A 19,624-nucleotide genomic window follows, 5' to 3' on the forward strand; every position below is an offset into this window, starting at 1 on the left:
TTATGCCCCAACTTGACTATGCTTCATTGTTCTAGGATAGTTAAATGATGATAAATTGGCTCTAATTGTGATTTTCATGTTTTGCAGAAGTGAGTTGTGCTTATGAGAACTTAGGACAGTGTTTGGAGCTAAATTAAAGTAAGGGAAGCCCCTTGGAGCTGAGTATGTGTGAAAGAAGAGAGAAAAGAAGAGCTAAAATGATGACCCAACTTAGCGCGCCTTTAGCACAACCGTGCTAGTCCAAAAACTCGAGCCAGAATACAATGATATATGCGCGGCCATTAGCACGGGCACGAGCACGGCCGCGCTAGTCCAATTCGGAGCATATAATTTCAGGGGTAAACTTGGAAGATTGGGGGTAATTCCACTTAACCTATAAGAGGTCCAGCTCGCCCAAAGAGACATTATCAAGGTTTTTACAGCTTAGTTGAAGGCAAGGAGAGGCAAAATGCAAGGAGGATAATTCGACATCGAGTTCTTCTTTTCTTCCTTTTGTATTTACCATTTATGATGAATTCTGCTGTTGTTAGTATGAATACGATTATGAGTAGCTAATTATTTAGTCTAGGGTTTTGATGGAACTTGTTGAAGGATGAACTTCGTGTTATGTTAATATAGTTTGCCCGGTTTAATCTCTATTTGTTCAACTTCGTTATTGTTGTAGTTAATTAATAGAATCCTCAATTAGTTGTGCCTATTTAGTATGTATTACTCGGGAGAGAGTGCATATTTAGATAATTATTGAACAATACCACTACCAAAGTATATGAGGAATCAATAGCTGAGGGTTTAAAGGTAGGATTAGGGATAACGAAACCTTGGGTGCGATCTAAAGTGAGTCATAATAAAAGTCAGTTAGCATAACTCGGGAGAGTGCATCTAGTAAATTGTCGTAATTATTCGGGAGAGATTTACGATAGTAAGAGTGCTCATGATCGATAGAGACGAGTAGGCAATTCTATGCAAAACATAACAGGAAGGGATTCCATCAATAGGGGAAATCATAACCTTAGATCCTTCTCTTATTTTTTACAACTCAATCATAGTTAGCTTTTAGTTTACTTAATGTTATTCAGTTATAGTTAGTAAAAACATCTCCAATTGTTATTCAAAATATCTGAGAAGTTGATTATGAAGAATTTAGTGAGTCTAACAAGAGTAATTGGTAGGATAATTCCCTGTGGATTCGACTCTGGGCTAAATACTCGGATTATATTTGCAGCGAGCGCTTTGTTCTGTTTATAAGGCATAGTTGGGCATGATCAGATTTTGGCTTCGTTGCCAGGGAATTAACGGTGTTATCAATTACAGTTGAAAGAAATACAAAAATTCTTAGTGTAGTCAGTTTTCTTTATTTTCAATCTATACATTGAAATTTTAACGTTTGTTGACTTGATTGTACAGGTGCATGCCTAGAAACTCATCGAGAACTGGTGAAGTATTTGAAGCATTATCAGATCCTGAGAAAGTTTTCAAGGCCTTGAACCGGGCCAACCGAAAAAACAAACAACAACAATCAGCTGAACAACTCGAACTAGACATGGGGGATAACGTGTTAGACCCAACTGAGCCAGTAGCGCCAGTAGCACCTCTTGTGCCAGAGGCTGCTCTATATGACTGGGCACAACCCACAACATAGAATTTGGCCACAACGATATTAGTCTCATAGATACAAGCCGAATCTTTCCAATCACGAACAACATGCTGCACTTGTTGCAAAACAAGGGACTATTTTCAGGGTCATACATTGAAGATCCTCACCAACACTTGAAGAATTTCCTGTCAATCTATAAAACTCAAAGGCAGCCCAACGTAACTCAGGAAGCAATAAAGTTGTTGTTGTTTCCATTCTCAGTGATAGGAGCTGCCCAGACCTGGCTAAACTCACTCCACATTTATTCCATCATGACTTGGGAGGAGTTAGTCAAGAAATTTGTGAATAAGTTTCTTCCACCAAACAAGACTGCTCAGCAAATTGATGAAATTTTGAGCTTCAAACAGAAATCAATAGAGACACTGCAAGAAATATGGGAACGATTCAAAGGGATGTTGGTTATATGTTCGCACCACGGTATTCCAGATCAGATGTTGGGGCAGCGGTTTTACATGGGTTTGACAGATAGCGTGAAGGCTAATGTTGATGCTTCAGCTGGTGGAGCATTCTTGAGCAAAACATGGAGAGAAAGCCAGAGCCTGCTTGACAATATGGCACAGAATTTGGGGTGGACAACCAGGAATGCGCCTATCACTCCAGTAGTTCACTCAGTGCCCTTAGATCCGTCCAACACTCTTGCAGAAAATATGGCCACCTTAATGACACAAATGAGTATACTCACCAAAAAGGTGGAAGAGTCAGGGCAGAAGCAGCAGGTGCACATTGTAGGTACTACCAATGGGGGCTTATGCACATCTTGCATTAGTCAGCCAATTGGTGGTCAATAGAATGCAGAAAGTGATCATCACCATTACCTTAAGGACATGAATTATATGTCTAATTATGGGGGCCAGAGACAAGGTGGTAAGAATTGAGGCCAACAGAATTAGCCATACAGTCCAGTCCAGCCACAGCACAACAATGGAAATATGATAGGCATGCGACCTCACAATAATGTGGCACCCTACCAAAGCCCACAGGAATGCAACAATCAAAATCAGTAGCAGGGTTAACATCCTCCTCAGCAGCAACACGATGGGAGACAAGAAGATGGGTTTGCTAGACTCAAGGCAATGATACAGCAGGTTATTGGGTCAAATGCGAAAATGAATGAAAGGGTAGATGCACATGAGTTAGCTATAAAGAATATTGAAGTGCAGATGGGCCAAATTTCGATGTCTTTGAATAATCGTCCTCATGGGACATTGCCTGCAGACACTCAGATAAATCCAAAAGATCAAGGCCCGAAGCAGCTGATGGCAGTGAGTCTACGTAATTGCAGAGACTTAGACTTGGAGGAAGAGAGGGCTCGAGAAAGCAAACAGGCTGAGACATTTGTACTAGTACCCATTGAGCTAGATGATTCAACGAAACTGACAGAGGTGACAGTACAGCCTGCCCAAGAAGAAACCAACACATAGATTGAGGCTGAGAAAGAAGCTGAGACAGCCCAGGAACCGGTAGTTGAGGTGGTGTCTGACAAAAAGAATACCAAATCATTGGGAAGAAGAGACCTCCAGCACCATTCCCACAGAGGCTAGCCAAATACTAGAAAGAGGAACAATACAAGAAATTCTTGGAGATGTTGAAACAAATCCAGGTAAATATTCCATTGATTGATGCTTTGAAGGAGATGCCTAGATACACAAAAATGATGAAGGCCTTGATGTCCCGAAAATTCTATTTCCAAAATTTGGCCACAATGACTCTAACTCAGACCTACAGTGCTGTGGTGACTAGACCAGTTGCTGAGAAGTTGTCTGATCCAGGGAGTTTCACAATTCCCTGCACTATTGGTAACTTTGCCTTTGCCAAGGCACTTTGTGATTTGGGGGCTAGCATAAATCTTATGACCCTGGCGATCTATAAGAGGTTGGGGATTGGAAGAGCTAGACCCACATCTATGTTATTGCAGCTAGCTAACAGAACTGTGAAAAGACCTTCTGGTATCTTGGATGACGTGCTGATACAGGTAGGGAAATTTGTGTTCCCTGTAGATTTTGTGATTCTGGATTATAAAGTGGATGAATAAATTTCCATAATTTTGGGAAGGCCGTTCTTACCCATAGGTAGAGCTCTCATAGATTGTGAAGCTGGGGAGCTCAAGATAAGGTTGAACTATGAGGAGATAACATTCAACGTGCAGAAATCTATGAGACGACCAAGTGAATTCGCCAATTGTTCTCTTATTGATGTCGTGGATATAATCGTGGAAGCAGATGATGAGATGTTGACTATTAAGGATCCTCTTGTTGCATGTCTTGTTAATTTAGATGAGGTGAATGGGGAAGAATTGGCAAAATGGGTGCTAGCTTTAGAAGGCAGAGGGCTTTTGGATAGAACACTTGAATTCGAGCCCCTGCATTTAGAAAATAGAAAAACTCCTCCAGCCAAGCCATCCATAGAAGAACCACCAAAGCTAGAGTTGAAGCCACTGCCCGCCCATCTCAGGTATGCATTCCTAGGACCTAACTCCACATTACCTGTTATTATCTCATCTGGTTTATTAGATGTACAGGCATAGCAGCTTTTGCAGGTACTCAAGGAGTGCAAAACTGCCATTGGGTGAACCATGGCAGACATTAAGCGGATCAACCCGGCATATTGTATGCATAAAATTCTGCTAGAAGAGGGGCACAAACCTTCCAGGGAGCACCAAAGAAGGTTGAACCCCAACATGAAGGAAGTGGTGAAGAAAGAGGTGATTAAATGGTTGGATGCGGGAATCATTTTTCCTATCTCTGACAGCAACTGGGTTAGCCCGGTGCAATGTGTTCCTAAGAAGGGTGATATGATGGTGGTAAAAAATGATAACAATGAGCTGATCTCTATGAGAACCATCACATGCTGGAGAATTTGTATGGACTATAGGAAATTAAATCTGGCCACCCGGAAAGACCACTTCCCACTTCCCTTCATTGATCAGATGCTTGACAGACTGGTAGAGAGGTCCCACTTCTGTTTTCTTGATGGGTACTCAAGGTACAACCAAATCTTTGCACCAGAGGACAAAGAGAAGACCTCCTTCACATGTCCATATGGAATTTATGCTTTTCGAAGGATGCCCTTTGGCCTATAAAATGCACCCGCCACATTCCAAAGGTGCATGATGGCCATATTCACTGACATGGTCGAAGACATAATGGAGGTGTTCATGGATGATTTCTCAGTGGTGAGAAACTCATTCGATGAGTGCCTTACAAATCTGACCCGAGTGTTGAAAAGATGTATTGAGACTAACCCGGTACTTAATTCAGAAAAGTGTCATTTCATGGTACAAGAGGGCATAGTCTTGGGATACTGGGTATCAAGCAAAGGAATCGAGGTGGATTGTGCTAAAGTTGACGTGATAGCAAAGCTGTCACCCCCCACATCAGTCAAGGCAATCAGGAGCTTCCTCGGGCATGCCGGTTTCTACCAGAGATTCATAAAAGACTTCTCAAAAATTGCCAACCCTCTCTGTAAGTTGTTATAAAAATATCACCCTTTCATGTTTTCTGATAATTACAGGGTAGCATTCAAGGAGTTGAAAAAGAGGCTAGTCACAGCACCCATCATTGTTGCCCCCGACTGGGAGTAACCATTCAAACTCATGTGTGACGCCAGTGACTATGTAGTGGGGCAGTGCTGGGACATTGGAAAGATAAGCTAATGCACCCAATTTACTATGCCAGTAGAACGTTGAGTGGAGCCCAACTGAACTACACTGTGACTAAAAAGGAGATGTTGGTTGTGGTGTTTGTATTCGACAATTCAGATCATACCTGATTGGCTCTAAGGTAATTATATACACTGATCATGTAGCTCTTAGGTACTTGATTGAGAAGAAGGAGTCCAAACCGCGCTTATTTTGTTGGGTACTGTTACTACAAGAGTTCGACTTGGAGATTCGTGACCGTAAGGGCATAGAAAATCAAGTCGCTAATCATCTATCACGACTTGAAGGAGATGAAAACTCAGTTGAGGTAGAGGATATTCTGGAAACCTTTCCAAAAGAGCAGCTACTCGCTACAAGATTTGAGAAAGTGCCATGGTATGCAGACTTTGCAAATTACCTGGCAAGCGATATAGTTCCCTATGACCTTTGCTCGGTGCAAAAGAAAAAGTTTTATCGTGACTGTTGCATGTATTACTTGGATGAACCTTATATATTTCGAATATGTGTTGACAATATGAACCGGAGGTGTGTCCCCGAGATAGAACAATCTTCTGTATTGCAGGCATGTCACGCATCGGCGTATGGCGGGCATTTTAAAGGAGTTAGGATGGCAACAAAGTGCTAGAAGTCGGGTTTTACTGGCCAATAGTGTTTAAGGATGCACATCAATGGGTGAAGGGCTGTAATGAATGTCAGTGAACTAGGAACATTTCTCGTTGCCATGAGATGCCCATGAACCCAATTCAAGAGGTTGAAGTGTTTGATGTCTGGGGGATAGACTTCATGGGCCCCTTCGCCAGCTCCTTTGGCAATAAGTACATACTTGTTGTTGTGGATTACGTGTCCAAATGGGTGGAAGCTACAACACTCCCTACCAATGATGCAAGAGTGGTGGTGGGGTTTTTGAAGAAGAATATATTCACCCATTTTGGGACCCCGAGAGCTATTATCAGTGACGGAGGCACTCACTTCTGCAATCGAGCCTTTGAGAAATTGCTAGCAAAATACGATGTGTGCCACAAGGTGGCAACACCATATCATACTCAGACCAGTGGACAGGTCGAAGTGTCTAATAGAGAGATAAAGAGTGTGCTAACAAAGACTATGAATGCCACAAGAACTGATTGGGCAAAAAATCTAGATGATGCACTTTAAGCCTATAGAACTACTTTCAAAACACCAATTGGTATGTCACCATACAAGTTGGTGTTCGGGAAGGCCTGTCACTTGCCAGTGGAACTAGAACATAGAGCTTGGTAGGCAATGAAACAGCTAAATCTAGACATGGAAGTTGCAGGAACAAATAGAGTCACAGAATTGCATGAGCTAGACGAGTTCCGATTTCTTGCTTTTGAGAGCACGAGATTGTACAAGGAAAGAATAAAGAGGTTGCACGAAAAGAACATTGTCGAGCAAAATTTCAATCCCGGAGATATGGTGTTGCTTTATAACTCAAGATTAAGACTATTTCCGGGTAAACTCAAGTCACGATGGTCTGGACCATTTTGAGTGGTCGAAGTATTCCCTTCAGGTGCCATAGAGATTGCCTCAGAGAAAGACTCTCATACATTTAGAGTCAATGGGCAGAGATTGAAACCATATGTGGGCATTGATGAACAAAAGGAAGTGTCAATGATCCATCTGACTGAACCTCAGAGATCGAGTGAGCCTTAAATACACTTATCTGCATCGTGTCGCGACGTTAAATCAGGCGCTGCATGGGAGGCAACCCATTGATTTGTTGTAACTGTCGTGCCACGACATTAACTAAGGCGCTGGTTGGGAGTCAACCCAATGATAGTTAGTAGTTGTTAATTTTTGTATTGGTAAGTACTAACCAATGCGGGTGAGCTTGGGTAGGTGATAAGTCCATCGGACGCGAAAAGAACAGGTGAAAAAGTGGAAAAAAATTTAGCCCAGGAGCACGCCCGCGCTACAAGCCGCGCATATGGGCAAACATTCTACCTCAGCATCTCAACCACTAGCGCGACCATGATATGACCGCGCTAGTGACCATGCTACTAGCCGCGCATATGGCCAAGTACACTGTTTTCACTAGCACGGTCGTGCTCATACCGTGCTACGACCGCGCTAGTCCCGACTGTTTAACTGAACATTTGCTTTATTTTTCTATTTTATTTTTTTATTTCTTATTCTTTATTTTGTATATTAAGTGTAGTAAGTGTTTAGTAACCCCCCAAACTATTCCCCTCTTCTTCATCCCCAAAAATTCCCAACGCCCAAATTCCCAACCCTAACTCCCATCTTCTAAAAATTTCACTCTACTCTATTCCCAAATCCCCAAGGCTCAAGCCTAACCCTCCACTACTCTTCTTCACTTCTCCCCACATTCTCTCACTACAAGTATGGTTTTTTTTTGCCATTTTTTCTTTTTTGTGTAGATTTTCGTTTTATTTTTTTTAATTATGTAGTATCTTTTTCTTTTCTTTTCTTAGTAGAAATTTGTAGTGTTTGTGTAGTGTTTGTGGGTGGTGATGTTGGTGGAATTGTCTCTTAACTTAGTCGGTGAATTTGGAGAAATTGTGGTGGTTATGGGGTTACAACATGTTTAAATTGGAGATTGGGTATATAAAGTCCACAAGGTGTTTGTTTAAATGCCACGGTGAGTGTAAATGGGTAATTGTGACCAATTGTGCGAGTGAAGTCTGAGTAACTGCAATTGAGTCACACCTTTTGTGTTGTGCTAATGTTATTCCTTTTCCAGGTCTCCATCCAAGAAACGCCGCACCATAGGTGCTTCTTCCAGCAGTCAAGTTGGATCATCCTGGGCACGCGAGTCAGCTCTTGCTCGTCCCTTTGATAGTAGCAAGTTCATCTATGCCAAGGCTCAGGACCGCTTTGCAGATAAGGCCCCTAAGAAACCGATACTGGAAAGGGGCATGGATATAGGGTCGCTCCAGCTGGGCTTCCCTAACTTGTATAATGAGCTGGTAAGGCGGGGACTCCAAATATTCTTTGAAGAGCCGGACAAGGGAAATGTGATGGTTGTCCATGAATTTTACGCCAATGTAAAGGAACATGTGAATGGCATAGTAACAGTGCACAGAAAGGTGGTGGATGCCTCTATTGAGGCTATACGGAGGATATACCAGCTGCCCGCTCATATGGATCCATATGAAGACTATTATGAGATGTACGGCAGATCACACACGTAGTGGGAAAGGTTCTTTGCAACAATCTGTGTACCCAGAAAGGAAATTGTTTGGATGAAGTATCATCAGAAGTTCCACCCTGCGGTGCTAACCTTTGAAGGAAAGTGTTAGTTGTATGTTATCATCAACCACCTGATCTCATCTTCCAACACCACATAGGTGAATGGTCCTCGAGCGGCTCTGATTTGGTGCTTTATGAATGGTCACAACTTTGACGTGGCCAAGGTGATTCATGAGGAGATGTTCACCCATTGTCCGGTGAAAAGGTATGGGTTCTTCTTCCCTTCCTTAGTCACTCGACTTTGCTGGGCATCTAGGGTACCAGAAAATCTGCATGTGGATGGGATAGTGCCAAAAGACCACAAGTTTTGAGCAGATAAGGTCACTACTGGGAAGGGGCCGGTGGCAGCAGGTGGTGATGATAGTGGTGACTCTGATGACTCTGAGGGAGAGAAGGGTGAGCAGAAGGATGTGAGGGCCGAGTCACCGACCCATGAGCAAAATGCAGAGGCTGCAGCACCATCTGGGGATGCTCGGGTTACCCGGTTCACAGCTTTGGAGCAGGAGGTGGCCGGACTGCATACCTCAATCGCTGACTTAGGTACACGTGTTGACGCGGTGGCTGCCTAGCAGGTGAAATCGAAGAAGAAAATATTGGGCTAGCTGAGAGCTCTAGGTCGTGCTTGCAATCTGAACCCAGACACGATCTACGATCAAGAGTGATCATTCAGGGAAGTTCCTTTACCTCACTGTTCTTTATTTTGTATGCAATGAGGACATGTCTTCCTTTTAAGTGTGGGGTGAGGATACTTCAATGTATGTGTGTATATGTAACAACTTGACTGTTTGATGTTTTCTTTGTTTTTCTTGATTATTTTTGGTGGTTTTGAGTAATAGTCAAATTAGGTAAGTTCAAAGTAGGTAAGTTGACTTGTCCCGATGATGGATCTCTTTCGACAGGGTTCTTGAGGGTCTAAGTCGATGTGAAAATCTGGAGAAAAAAACAGAAATATGTTGGACTCTTCCTGATGACGGATCTTCTAGACAGTTTTCTTGAGGGAAGTAAGTCTAAAGAAAATACCAAAAAGATTTTTTTTTTGTTTTAGGTAGTGTAGTAACTCCCCCTTGATTTTTCTTTAGGCCACGATTCTTTTTCAAGGGTTTTGCTTGAATCGGGTGCAGTTAGTTTTTGTTTATTTTGTTTCTAGTTTTTAGTTAGTATTGATGGGCTATGAGCTGAAATAGAAAGAGAAGTCCTTGGCGTTGATACACCTGAACACAGTAGACACTAGAGTGTGATACTTAGTCTCAGTGATTGATTCTTGCTAGAGTGCCTTAAATTGTATGTTTGTAACTGACTTGAGTACTCAAATGAGAGTGTCTTGATAAGCCAAACTGGATTGATTCATGTGCCATGTGTGTGTGAGTTGTACTGTATTCTATGTTTTGCATTTAATGCCTAGAACTTGCTCTGTGTGTTTGCAAAGTGAAATAGTAGTGTTATTCAGTCTAAGAAGTGATATAGGCATTTCTTTGTTAAGCCAGATATATAAAGTAGACCCACCTAAATGTGATACATCGTAGTTAACCCCGTTGAGCCTATAAGCATGTTTCTTTGGCAGTCACATCACAAACCTTACCCAATTGTTTGAACGGCCCATCTGTTTGAAACCTTTTACATCCCATGAGCACTTGAATGGTTATGAAATATGCAAAAGCTAAAGTGTGGGATGGTGGTTTGTTTATTGAGTGGAACCGATGAAATAGAGAAAAAGGTGCAATATTTTGAAAAAGTAAAAGAATAAGCACCACTTAAAAAGAAGAAAAAAAAGATAATGAGTAAATGTAGTATTTGATAAGTGGTGACTTGATACAATTGCATCTAATGGAGTTGGGGTGTTATAAATAGAAGTGTGGTAGAATGTCTGGTTTGACATCAGTATGGTTTTGAATGTTAATGTGTTTATATTAAAAGTGCCTAGGGAGGTTAGTCACTATATCCAAATATATTCTACCCGTCCCTTATCCTACATTACAACCAAATAAAGTCCTAATTGATCTTAGACTGAATGAGCTCGATTAGTAGAGTAGTACACTACGGGCAAGCTTATGGTGCATCTGTGTGGCATGTGAATGTTCTTTTTGAGAATGAGCGAATTTTGTCTATCTAAGTTCATAATTGTTCTTAATATTATTATTTGTGGAACTACTCTCTTGTGTGATGTGAGGGCATGTGATACACAAAGAAAAGGTAAGTATTGACCTCTGTATAGAGTAATTTGAGTAAGTGTGAATATTGCACGGCACTTAAGAGTCGACTTTTGAGGAAAAGATTGTCCACTACTAGATGTAACTTTGGTGATTTGTTCTTGGTGTGATACGTTAGGGGAAAGGTTGAGTGAAGGAACCTTTATAGAGTGTGGTTCATTGCTCGAGGACTAGCAATGATTTAAGTGTGGGGTATTGATAATAGGCTAGATTCAGGTAATTTGACGATTGTTTATGCCCCAACTTGACTATGCTTCACTGTTCTAGGATAGTTAAATGATGATAAATTGGCTCTAATTGTGAGTTTCATGTTTTGCAGGAGTGAGTTGCACTTATGAGAACTTAGGACAGTGTTGGAGCTAAATTAAAGCAAGGGAAGCCCCTCGGAGCTGAGTACGTGTGAACGAAGAGAGAAAAGAAGAGCTAAAATGATGACCCAGCTTAGCGCGACCATTAGTGCGCCCTTAGCATGACCTCGCTAGTCCAGAAACTCGAGATAGAATACTATGCTATATGTGCGGCCATTAGCGCGGGCACGAGCGCGGCCGCGCTAGTCCAGTTCGGAACATATAATTTCAGGGGTAAACTTGGAAGTTCGGGGTAATTCCACTTAACCTATAAGAGGTCCAGCTCGCCCAAAGAGACATTATCAAGGTTTTTACAGCTTAGTTGAAGGCAAGGAGAGGCAAGAGGCAAGGAGGATAATTCGACATCGAGTTCTTCTTTTCTTCCTTTTGTATTTACCATTTATGATAAATTTTGCTGTTGTTAGTATGAATACGATTATGAGTAGCTAATTATTTAGTCTAGGGTTTTGATGGAACCTGTTGAAGGATGAACTTCGTGTTATATTAATATAGTTTGCCTGGTTTAATCTCTATTTGTTCAACTACGTTATTGTTGTAGTTAATTGATAGGATCCTCAATTAGCTGTGCCTATTTAGTATGTATTACTCGGGAGAGAGTGCATATTTAGGTAATTGTTGAACAACACCACTCCTAAAGTATATGAGGAATCAATAGTCGAGGGTTTAAAGGTGGGATTAGGGATAACGAAACCTTGAGTGCGATCTAAAGTGAGTCGTAATAAAAGTCAGCTAGTGTAACTCGGGAGAGTGCATCTAGTAAATTGTCGTAACTCAGGAGAGATTTACGGTAGTAAGAGTGCTAATGATCGAAAGAGACGAGTAGGCAATTCTATGTAAAACATAACAAGAAGGGATTCCATCAATAGGGAAAATCATAACCTTAGATCCTTCTCTTATTTGTTTACAACTCAATCATAGTTAACTTTTAGTTTACTTAACGTTATTCAATTATAGTTAGTAAAAGCATCTCCAATTGTTATTCAAAATATCTAGGAAGTTGATTACGAAGAATTTAGTGAGTCGAACAAGAGTAATTGGTAGGTTAATTCCCTGTGGATTCGACTCTGGGCTAAATACTCGGATTATATCTGCAGCGACCTCTTGTCCTTTTTATAAGGCATAGTTGGGTGTGATCACTGCTTATCCTATATGTATAAATCTAAGTCCTTTAATGCTTTCTCATTACAGTTCATTTTAAGAATGACAAACAAATCTCATCTAGTACTTTGAAACTTTTATCCAACTATTATTGATTCACCTTAATGTTGATTTATAATCTACCATTGATAACTTGAAACTCTTATGTAATATATTATCACTAGGGCTCACGTTTCATTAGGGAACATCTAGAGTTATTTGCCTGATCCACTTAGGGTTAATACTATATTTCAATAACCGTATTTCATAGCATCCCAATGTGATTCATCTTATGGGGGTATTCTAATCCCGTGCAATTCATGAAACCTTTTCTCAAAATCATTACCTAATCAAAGGACTAAACGTTATCCTCTTATTTATCACAATCATACCCTTATTCTACCACCAGGGAAGCATTCCATCTCTTCTAAATTCTCCTAGTCTTAAACTCCTATGAGTTCACTCAGGCTATAATGAGCTTTTTTATAATTTACGGAAACCATCAGCTCTCTTGTTGTGATGGGTTTAATCCCGAGAACTTACCTATTCTCGTCACCTTCTCACTCACCTTTTCTTATCCTTACTCTTGTCCACCTAAAAACTTACTGCTCTACCATACTTTAGTTTGCGACCTACACATATCTATTAATGTACTCACAACCTTCCTTTCACTTTTTAGCACCATACATTTCCTTATGTATTCTAGAACCTCAAGCAAAACATCATGTCATCTCTAGCTCTTCTGTACTCTCTTAACTAGACCTCTCAGTAGCTGGAACCATAGGGTGGAAGATATGCTAGTAATGACACTACTATCATTTATGGATACTGAATCATGACGTTTCTAGCCCTCTATCTGAAGTTTGGACTATTACCAAGATTCTGCACTTGAGTATCTCGTACCTTCATTACCTTTACCTTACTTACCTTTAAATCTCGCATCATATATTTTGTCTCTTTCATAACCTCCCTTCCACATAGGTGGAATTCACATCCACAACTTGAAGCTCTACTATGTGGAAGGGAGGTTATGAAAGAGACAAAATATATGATGCGAGATTTAAAGGTAAGAAAGGTAAAGGCACCTCTGGTGCATACACAATCCGTTGGGAGCTCCATACTGACTTCTTATGAGGATAGTACTCTTCTAACTAGCTTTATCATAGAGCCGTTATAGAATATAACTATTGTACTATCTCTCTTGTATATCTGTTATTAAGGGTGATTCTTCAATGTTCTCAATCATGATTTATATAATTATCTTGGTCTAGTAATCGGACTCCTGATTTACTTAGCTGATGTAACTCTTTAGTTTCCTCTTCTCTCTCAGCCTTTAAGTAGGATTAAGCTATCTTCTGATCTGTGGCTCAGTGTATTAGTTATTACTTTAGCCCCTCGTGGGCGCTATGAAAAATCCATGATATAACCTTCTAGCAATTCAAGCTTTTGTCTGTGACATGGACTCAATTCTTTCTTTTAACTTATACTGGAGTCTTCCGTAGCTGTATCATTGTCAACATATATGCTGCATGGATAACACTCCAAAATCTTAAGTGCATTCATAATGTAACTAACTCTGGGTCATCGATCGAATAATTCCTTTCGCACCTTTTCATCCTTCTTTAAAAAGTAAGCAATTATTTTTCCTGGTCATTCAGCCACTTGTTGCATCAGTACTTGGCTTATCTTAGTGGCCATACCTATTGGATTTTCGTACAACTCATATAATCTCGAATATTACTTTTTCTGTTCATTAGGAATGATAGGTGCCACTTTCTTATGGAGTGTGTACAATATTGTGGTGAGACTGTTGTTATAAGATCATTTCCTCTTTAGGTCAATATGCTTAGCTTGAAGCCTTCTTCCTTATTTTCTCAGCTAGTCTTTCGTTGCAGTGCTTAGGGAAGACCCTCTGACTCTTATAAAGATGCGAGCTTATTACACTGTATACCCCACAGAATTTCTAATGTTCTTACTTGCCTATCATTATCCTTAGTTACTTACCTCTATGCCCTTGGGCTCGTAGGGTTGCTTCTGAATTGAAATTTCAGTTGTCTCCCTAGTGGAACTCTCTTTTATTTTTGTAACACTTATATTGTACCTTCTACTATCCCAACTCTTATCTGAATATTTCTCGAGGATTACGATCTCGTATATGAGAGACTGAATTTCCTATGCTGGGTTTCACGATGTTTATCTTGCATGATCTACTGATTTATCTGAGACCTCTTGTCTAGCCATAACCAAGCTTTTTCTGAATCAATACTAACTGCTCGTCAGTCCATGCTCATATATATATATATATATATATATATATATATATATATATATATATATATATATATATATATATATATATATATATATTCTGTGTAACCTATCTTGGGTTATGTCTTTTATCTTAACTTACCTTTTGCACTGGCTCCTAACGTATCAAATGTTCATTCGCACTTATTTATCAATAACATCTTTTGTGGGAACCCTTACTGCCTCTCCCGACATCGTGCTTGTATAATATTCTGGAGTAGTAGCATATCTGTAGGATCTGAATAAATACAATCTCATTCCTTTCGTCTTTTTATTGCATTCTTTCTTTATTATTCCACAGTTACTTGAATTACATAACCTCGACTTACAACCATATCACACTGTTTTCCCCTATTTAGGGGAGTACTAGCATTTAGAACTATGAAGATTTACCTATATATGGTTTACCTCTTCATCTTTGGCGTCTTTTCACGTCTTCACTGACTCTTACTCGCCTTGCGGTAACCCTTCTCTACCAAGGATAACTGAATTTCTTATGCACGAGGGTGACACCTAGTGTAACTGGCACACTTAGTCCCTTAAGCTTAACTTTGCTCAAAGTTTTTGCTTTAGCAGAGTGTCTTCCTGAATGACCTTTAAAGGTTATTCTTATGTTGTCCATTTTATTATTTCTGGAATGCGATCTTTGAAATTCTTGGAATGCAATCTTTGAAATTATCTTGATGTCGACTATTATCGCATCATTCGATCCCTAATTGATGTTTAGTTTATCTTGTTCACTAGTCCATGCTGATTTCTCTTATTACGGGGGTCTAAATTTTTGTTCTGGTAATCACTTTGGACTCGCCAACTCATTTCTCGAAATGAGGATATGACTTTTGGTCTATACTCTTTTATTGTCTCAAAGCCTATCACCTCTTTTCTTTTACTTCACTTGACTATAGACTCTTTCATCATATCATATTATTATTTACCGCTACCACCCTTTTATCACATCTTACTCGTAATGCTTCATTTACACTCTTCTTATTCTCCTGCTAATATCTCTGTTTATTACCTTATTCTAAAAATTTAAATAAAATATTCTTTCGCTTTTAGCTCCCCTTGCTCTATCCACTGGCTCTTCGGGTTGCCTAGCATTCTCTTTTTACTAGGGACGGGAGCCATACAAAGGTAAATATTTATCCCTTCTAAAATTCCACTACCTGTCTTCTGAAATTTTTGTGGACATTCTAGTATTCATATCTGACTGTTCTATTCTAGAGTGCACCACTTGGGTATCTCACAAGGAGATCTATTACCACGTTTGCACTATTCTTCGAAAATTTTAGCTAATGATCATAATCCATCCATAATTTTGGGTTACTCTAACCCCAGCTGGATCCTGATGTCCCATATTTCTCTTAAATAATAATTGTTAGCTCCCACAGGACATAACTAAGATGGGTGTGGCCAATTGTACATAATTCTATTATTATTGACGGTAACTCAAATACTTATATGTCTCTGCCTGAATTTAAAAAAGTGATAATCTTCATTAACTGGGTACCCCGTACCCTTCTCCACCTTGTTTTTATTATCTGTTGAAACTTAATACTTTTACCTTCTAATACTCCCATGGCCTCCTATTCGTAGGGTATATTTGATATTCCCGTCTTAGGGTCTTACGTAGGAAATTCACACATTTGGTATGCACAATCTGATAGGGCCTCAAACTGAGCCACATTGTTAGAATTCTCTCTCTACTAGTGCCCTTATCTGACTCCCAAATGCCTTGTAGCTTCCTGTTTATATAATGTGGTGCACAACACATCTATAAATAAGGCTCTACTAGATACGGGTCGTACATTCCCTAGGATAGAACTGCTCTGATACCAAGTTTGTTATGCTCCAAACTTGAAGAGGCATAGCCGGCACCCGGTGCCATACTCGATCTGAATGTACCACTCTGTAACTATGAACTCTGGAGGGGTAACCCTCAACTTAGGCCAATGAGGGCATATTCTAAATCGTCTGAAAATAATGTCTCTCTTATTTGTAGGGTAAACATATCCAAAAGTTGATATATATAATTGTGTCGGACAATTAATCCTCGATGAATATCTATTGATATAAAAATATATAGGATTCGTCTACAAGCCTCTAGAGATAACTGAATTGTACCATGGTCGGGACAGGGCCTCGATCTACCCATCAAACATGTATATATAAAATAGACTCCAAGGTCTAGATCTGGTAACTCCGAGGAAGTGGAGATTACCAGCCAAGCTGATATTTGACTCTATCTGCTGGAAGGTTCTATCCAACCAACTATCAATGAGGACCCGCAGGCGTGAAATGCAGCGTCCCCAACAAAAGGGACGTCAGTATGAAATAATGTATCGAGTATGTAAGGCAACATAATAACTGAAAGTTGAAACTGAACTGATAATATAATAACTGAAAGTAACTTGGAGTCAAAGATAATCTGAAGATATGTTTACCTGCTGATACTGACTCAACTCTCTCAATATAGTAAGTAAAATAGATGTTCGGCCTTATAAGGCTCGGTATATGTAACTGATTTGTTGTAGTAGGCTCGTTCATAGGCGTTCGGCCATACTAGGCTCTGTATCTCGGCCATTCTGGGCTAGCTCATAGGCACTCGACCATAGTAGGCTTGGTATGTAACTCACCATCTGATTAGAGGTTGCCCAATAGGGGCTTTCTCATTGATTATATCTCAATGGTGGTGAAAATACTATAGTATTGTATATATATATATATATATATATATATATATATATATATATATATATCACACACACACACACTGCTTTCTTGGCTGATAGAAGACAAAACTAAACTGAATATGAAGTCCCGATAAAGGAGAATGTTGTAACTTATGAGACTAAGAAAATGTACATAAATTCAGGGATATGAACTTCTCTTTATGTCTCGTTATCAAATACATGTAGTTACTGAATCATGCCAAAATGAAAGAAAGATTTAGCCTTGACATGCCTTATCACAATATGTCCAATAACCACTTTAAACTTGTCTTGTTGCACCTTAACCTACAACAATGATAATAATACTATCATCAAGTTATGGAAGGTACAACTATCACACAACGAACAACAAGCTTATGTTGTAACAAAACGGGGTAGCATCTCCCCTATAATCTTTACTTCCCCCTAATTTGAAATAACACCAACAAGACAAGAACACAATAATAACAACATATATACATCATTTTTCAACCTTATATCCATCACAAAATAGCCCAACATACCCGGATCACTCCATACATAAAACGACAACCATAGTAGTGTCAAACAACCCAAAAATGTAACGACGAAGATTAGCCAACCACCCTGCCATTATGTGGTATTTTTCCACATCCTTCCTTCCCTAAATTCCATAAAAACAGCAACAAAAGAAACAACCCAACAGCAAAATGAAATAGCCCACAAAACAGTCTACTACAAGTTGAACAACTCGAACTCATGGCTTACGATCACTGTCCCATGAGTTCTTACAATTATTGAATGAATTTATTTACTTTAACAACAGAAAAAATGGATTAAAAAGGGCAGTATACTTACCATATTTGGCGAACATCTCAGCTCTTATCTTGATTTTTAAACCTTTAGGTTTTTCTCCAACTAGAACTTGAAAAGAATAGAAAATTATTTAGGGTTTTGTGTTGAATTTTTGGGAGGATTTTGCTAGGGTGTACATCTGATTTTTTTGATCTATTATGAGTGTAATATCTGAAGGAAATTAGCCCTTAAAAGGGCTCTTTGGCCGACCTTGGAACTTTTAATTGAGGCCTCTCCTTTTGGCAAGTAGGTGATGCACCTACTTGTCACCTACCAGTCTGCGCAGTCTCGCAAAAACATAAATATCTCTTTATTCCAATGTTGTATCAATGAACAGTTTACTCCGTTGGAAACTATACTCATAGATCTTTAATTTGATAGGTATATCATCCCGTAATTCCATGTACATCGGGAGAATTACTCAGCTACATTTGACCTAATGTTCAGCATATTTATGAATGTAACTTGTGATGATATTTGCCAACTTTTGTTCCACAACTCGCTTGAATTCAAATGTAATACACAACTATCATAAGATTAAAATAAATCATAAAATAACCTCCTAATCATGTTAAGCACCCTAATATCACCCCAAAAGTACATGTTATAATATTCTCAACTTGTCGACATTTGACGAAACTTATTTTCTTCAATTGGTTTAGCTTCTAAGCCTTCCAACCCTCTTGGTACTTGCAGCCCATGATCTTAAATATTTATAACCTCCAAGTTAACATGATTAACTTACTTTATGTACCTTCAAAGATGATCTCATTTTAGAACTTACATCAATTGACTTATGATGTACTCTCACGTACGAAAACATGTGGTGTAACATAGTAGATGATTACGAATCTGATTCTGACATTGATCATGAGGACATGAGGATGTTCGAGGAAGGCTTTACCAGGGTCGATGTGAGAGTGGAAGGTCCTTCTCGTGTGCTCGAGATTCCATCGGACTTTAACCTGTTGGAGGACACAATGAGTTGGTGCCCCAATTTGACCTTTTGTGCTCCGTCGCCGAAAGTGAGTCTTTTTGGGAGATCAATGATTCCGCTTCGTCATGCAGTGTGGCCGGGATGGCCTTGAGGGTGAGTTTCCTTTCGCTATTTTCTTTGTTTTATGCCATTTTGCTTTTGCTAATTCCTTTTTTTCTTAGACTTACATGCTAGAGATCGAGAGTGCTCGTAGGGCTGAGACGCGGGCTAATGTCTTTATGAAAATGGCCGCTATGTATAACCGGTATTACAATAGGTGCCGTGAGATGCATGCGCAACTCAAGGCGGGCAGTAATACTCAATCCGTTAGGGAGGATTTGGAGAGAAAAAATGAGGAAATAATGAGGTCTATCTGCAGATGCAGCAAGCTCGAGGAGCTAATTAATGCCAAAGACGAGGAGCTCGAGGTGGGCAAAGGGGTTGCAGCGGAATGCGAGGATCTTCAGACGAAGGTGTTGTCTTTGTGAGCTGAGCTTGAGCAAAATTCTACTAGAGTCGCTAATCTAAGTGCAGAATG

General features: G+C 39.8%; 2 protein-coding genes across 2 annotated transcripts; both read left to right on the forward strand.

The window, feature by feature from the left end:
- Positions 1-2,910: 2,910 nt before the first annotated feature.
- Positions 2,911-3,686, forward strand: LOC138888457 (uncharacterized). Its single transcript, XM_070170323.1, has 2 exons — positions 2,911-3,036; positions 3,255-3,686. The coding sequence occupies exons 1-2, from the start codon at positions 2,911-2,913 to the stop codon at positions 3,684-3,686; spliced, it is 558 nt and encodes a 185-aa protein (XP_070026424.1).
- A 2,352-nt stretch (positions 3,687-6,038) lies between these two features.
- On the forward strand, positions 6,039-6,467 carry LOC138888458 (uncharacterized). The gene has a single exon (XM_070170324.1). The coding sequence runs from the start codon at positions 6,039-6,041 to the stop codon at positions 6,465-6,467; it is 429 nt and encodes a 142-aa protein (XP_070026425.1).
- The last annotated feature ends 13,157 nt before the right edge of the window (positions 6,468-19,624 follow it).

Source organism: Nicotiana sylvestris, chromosome 3 (genome assembly GCF_000393655.2).
Source record: "Nicotiana sylvestris chromosome 3, ASM39365v2, whole genome shotgun sequence".
In the NCBI taxonomy this organism is placed as follows: Eukaryota; Viridiplantae; Streptophyta; class Magnoliopsida; order Solanales; family Solanaceae; genus Nicotiana; species Nicotiana sylvestris.

Excerpts from the sequence above, each read along its gene's own strand:
- LOC138888457 (XM_070170323.1), top strand. The coding sequence starts at position 2,911 with ATGGCAGTGAGTCTACGTAATTGCAGAGACTTAGACTTGGAGGAAGAG. Across the intron at positions 3,037-3,254 it reads ATTCAACGAAACTGACAGAG|GTAAATATTCCATTGATTGA; the intron begins GTGACAGTACAG and ends AAACAAATCCAG.
- LOC138888458 (XM_070170324.1), top strand. The coding sequence starts at position 6,039 with ATGCCCATGAACCCAATTCAAGAGGTTGAAGTGTTTGATGTCTGGGGG.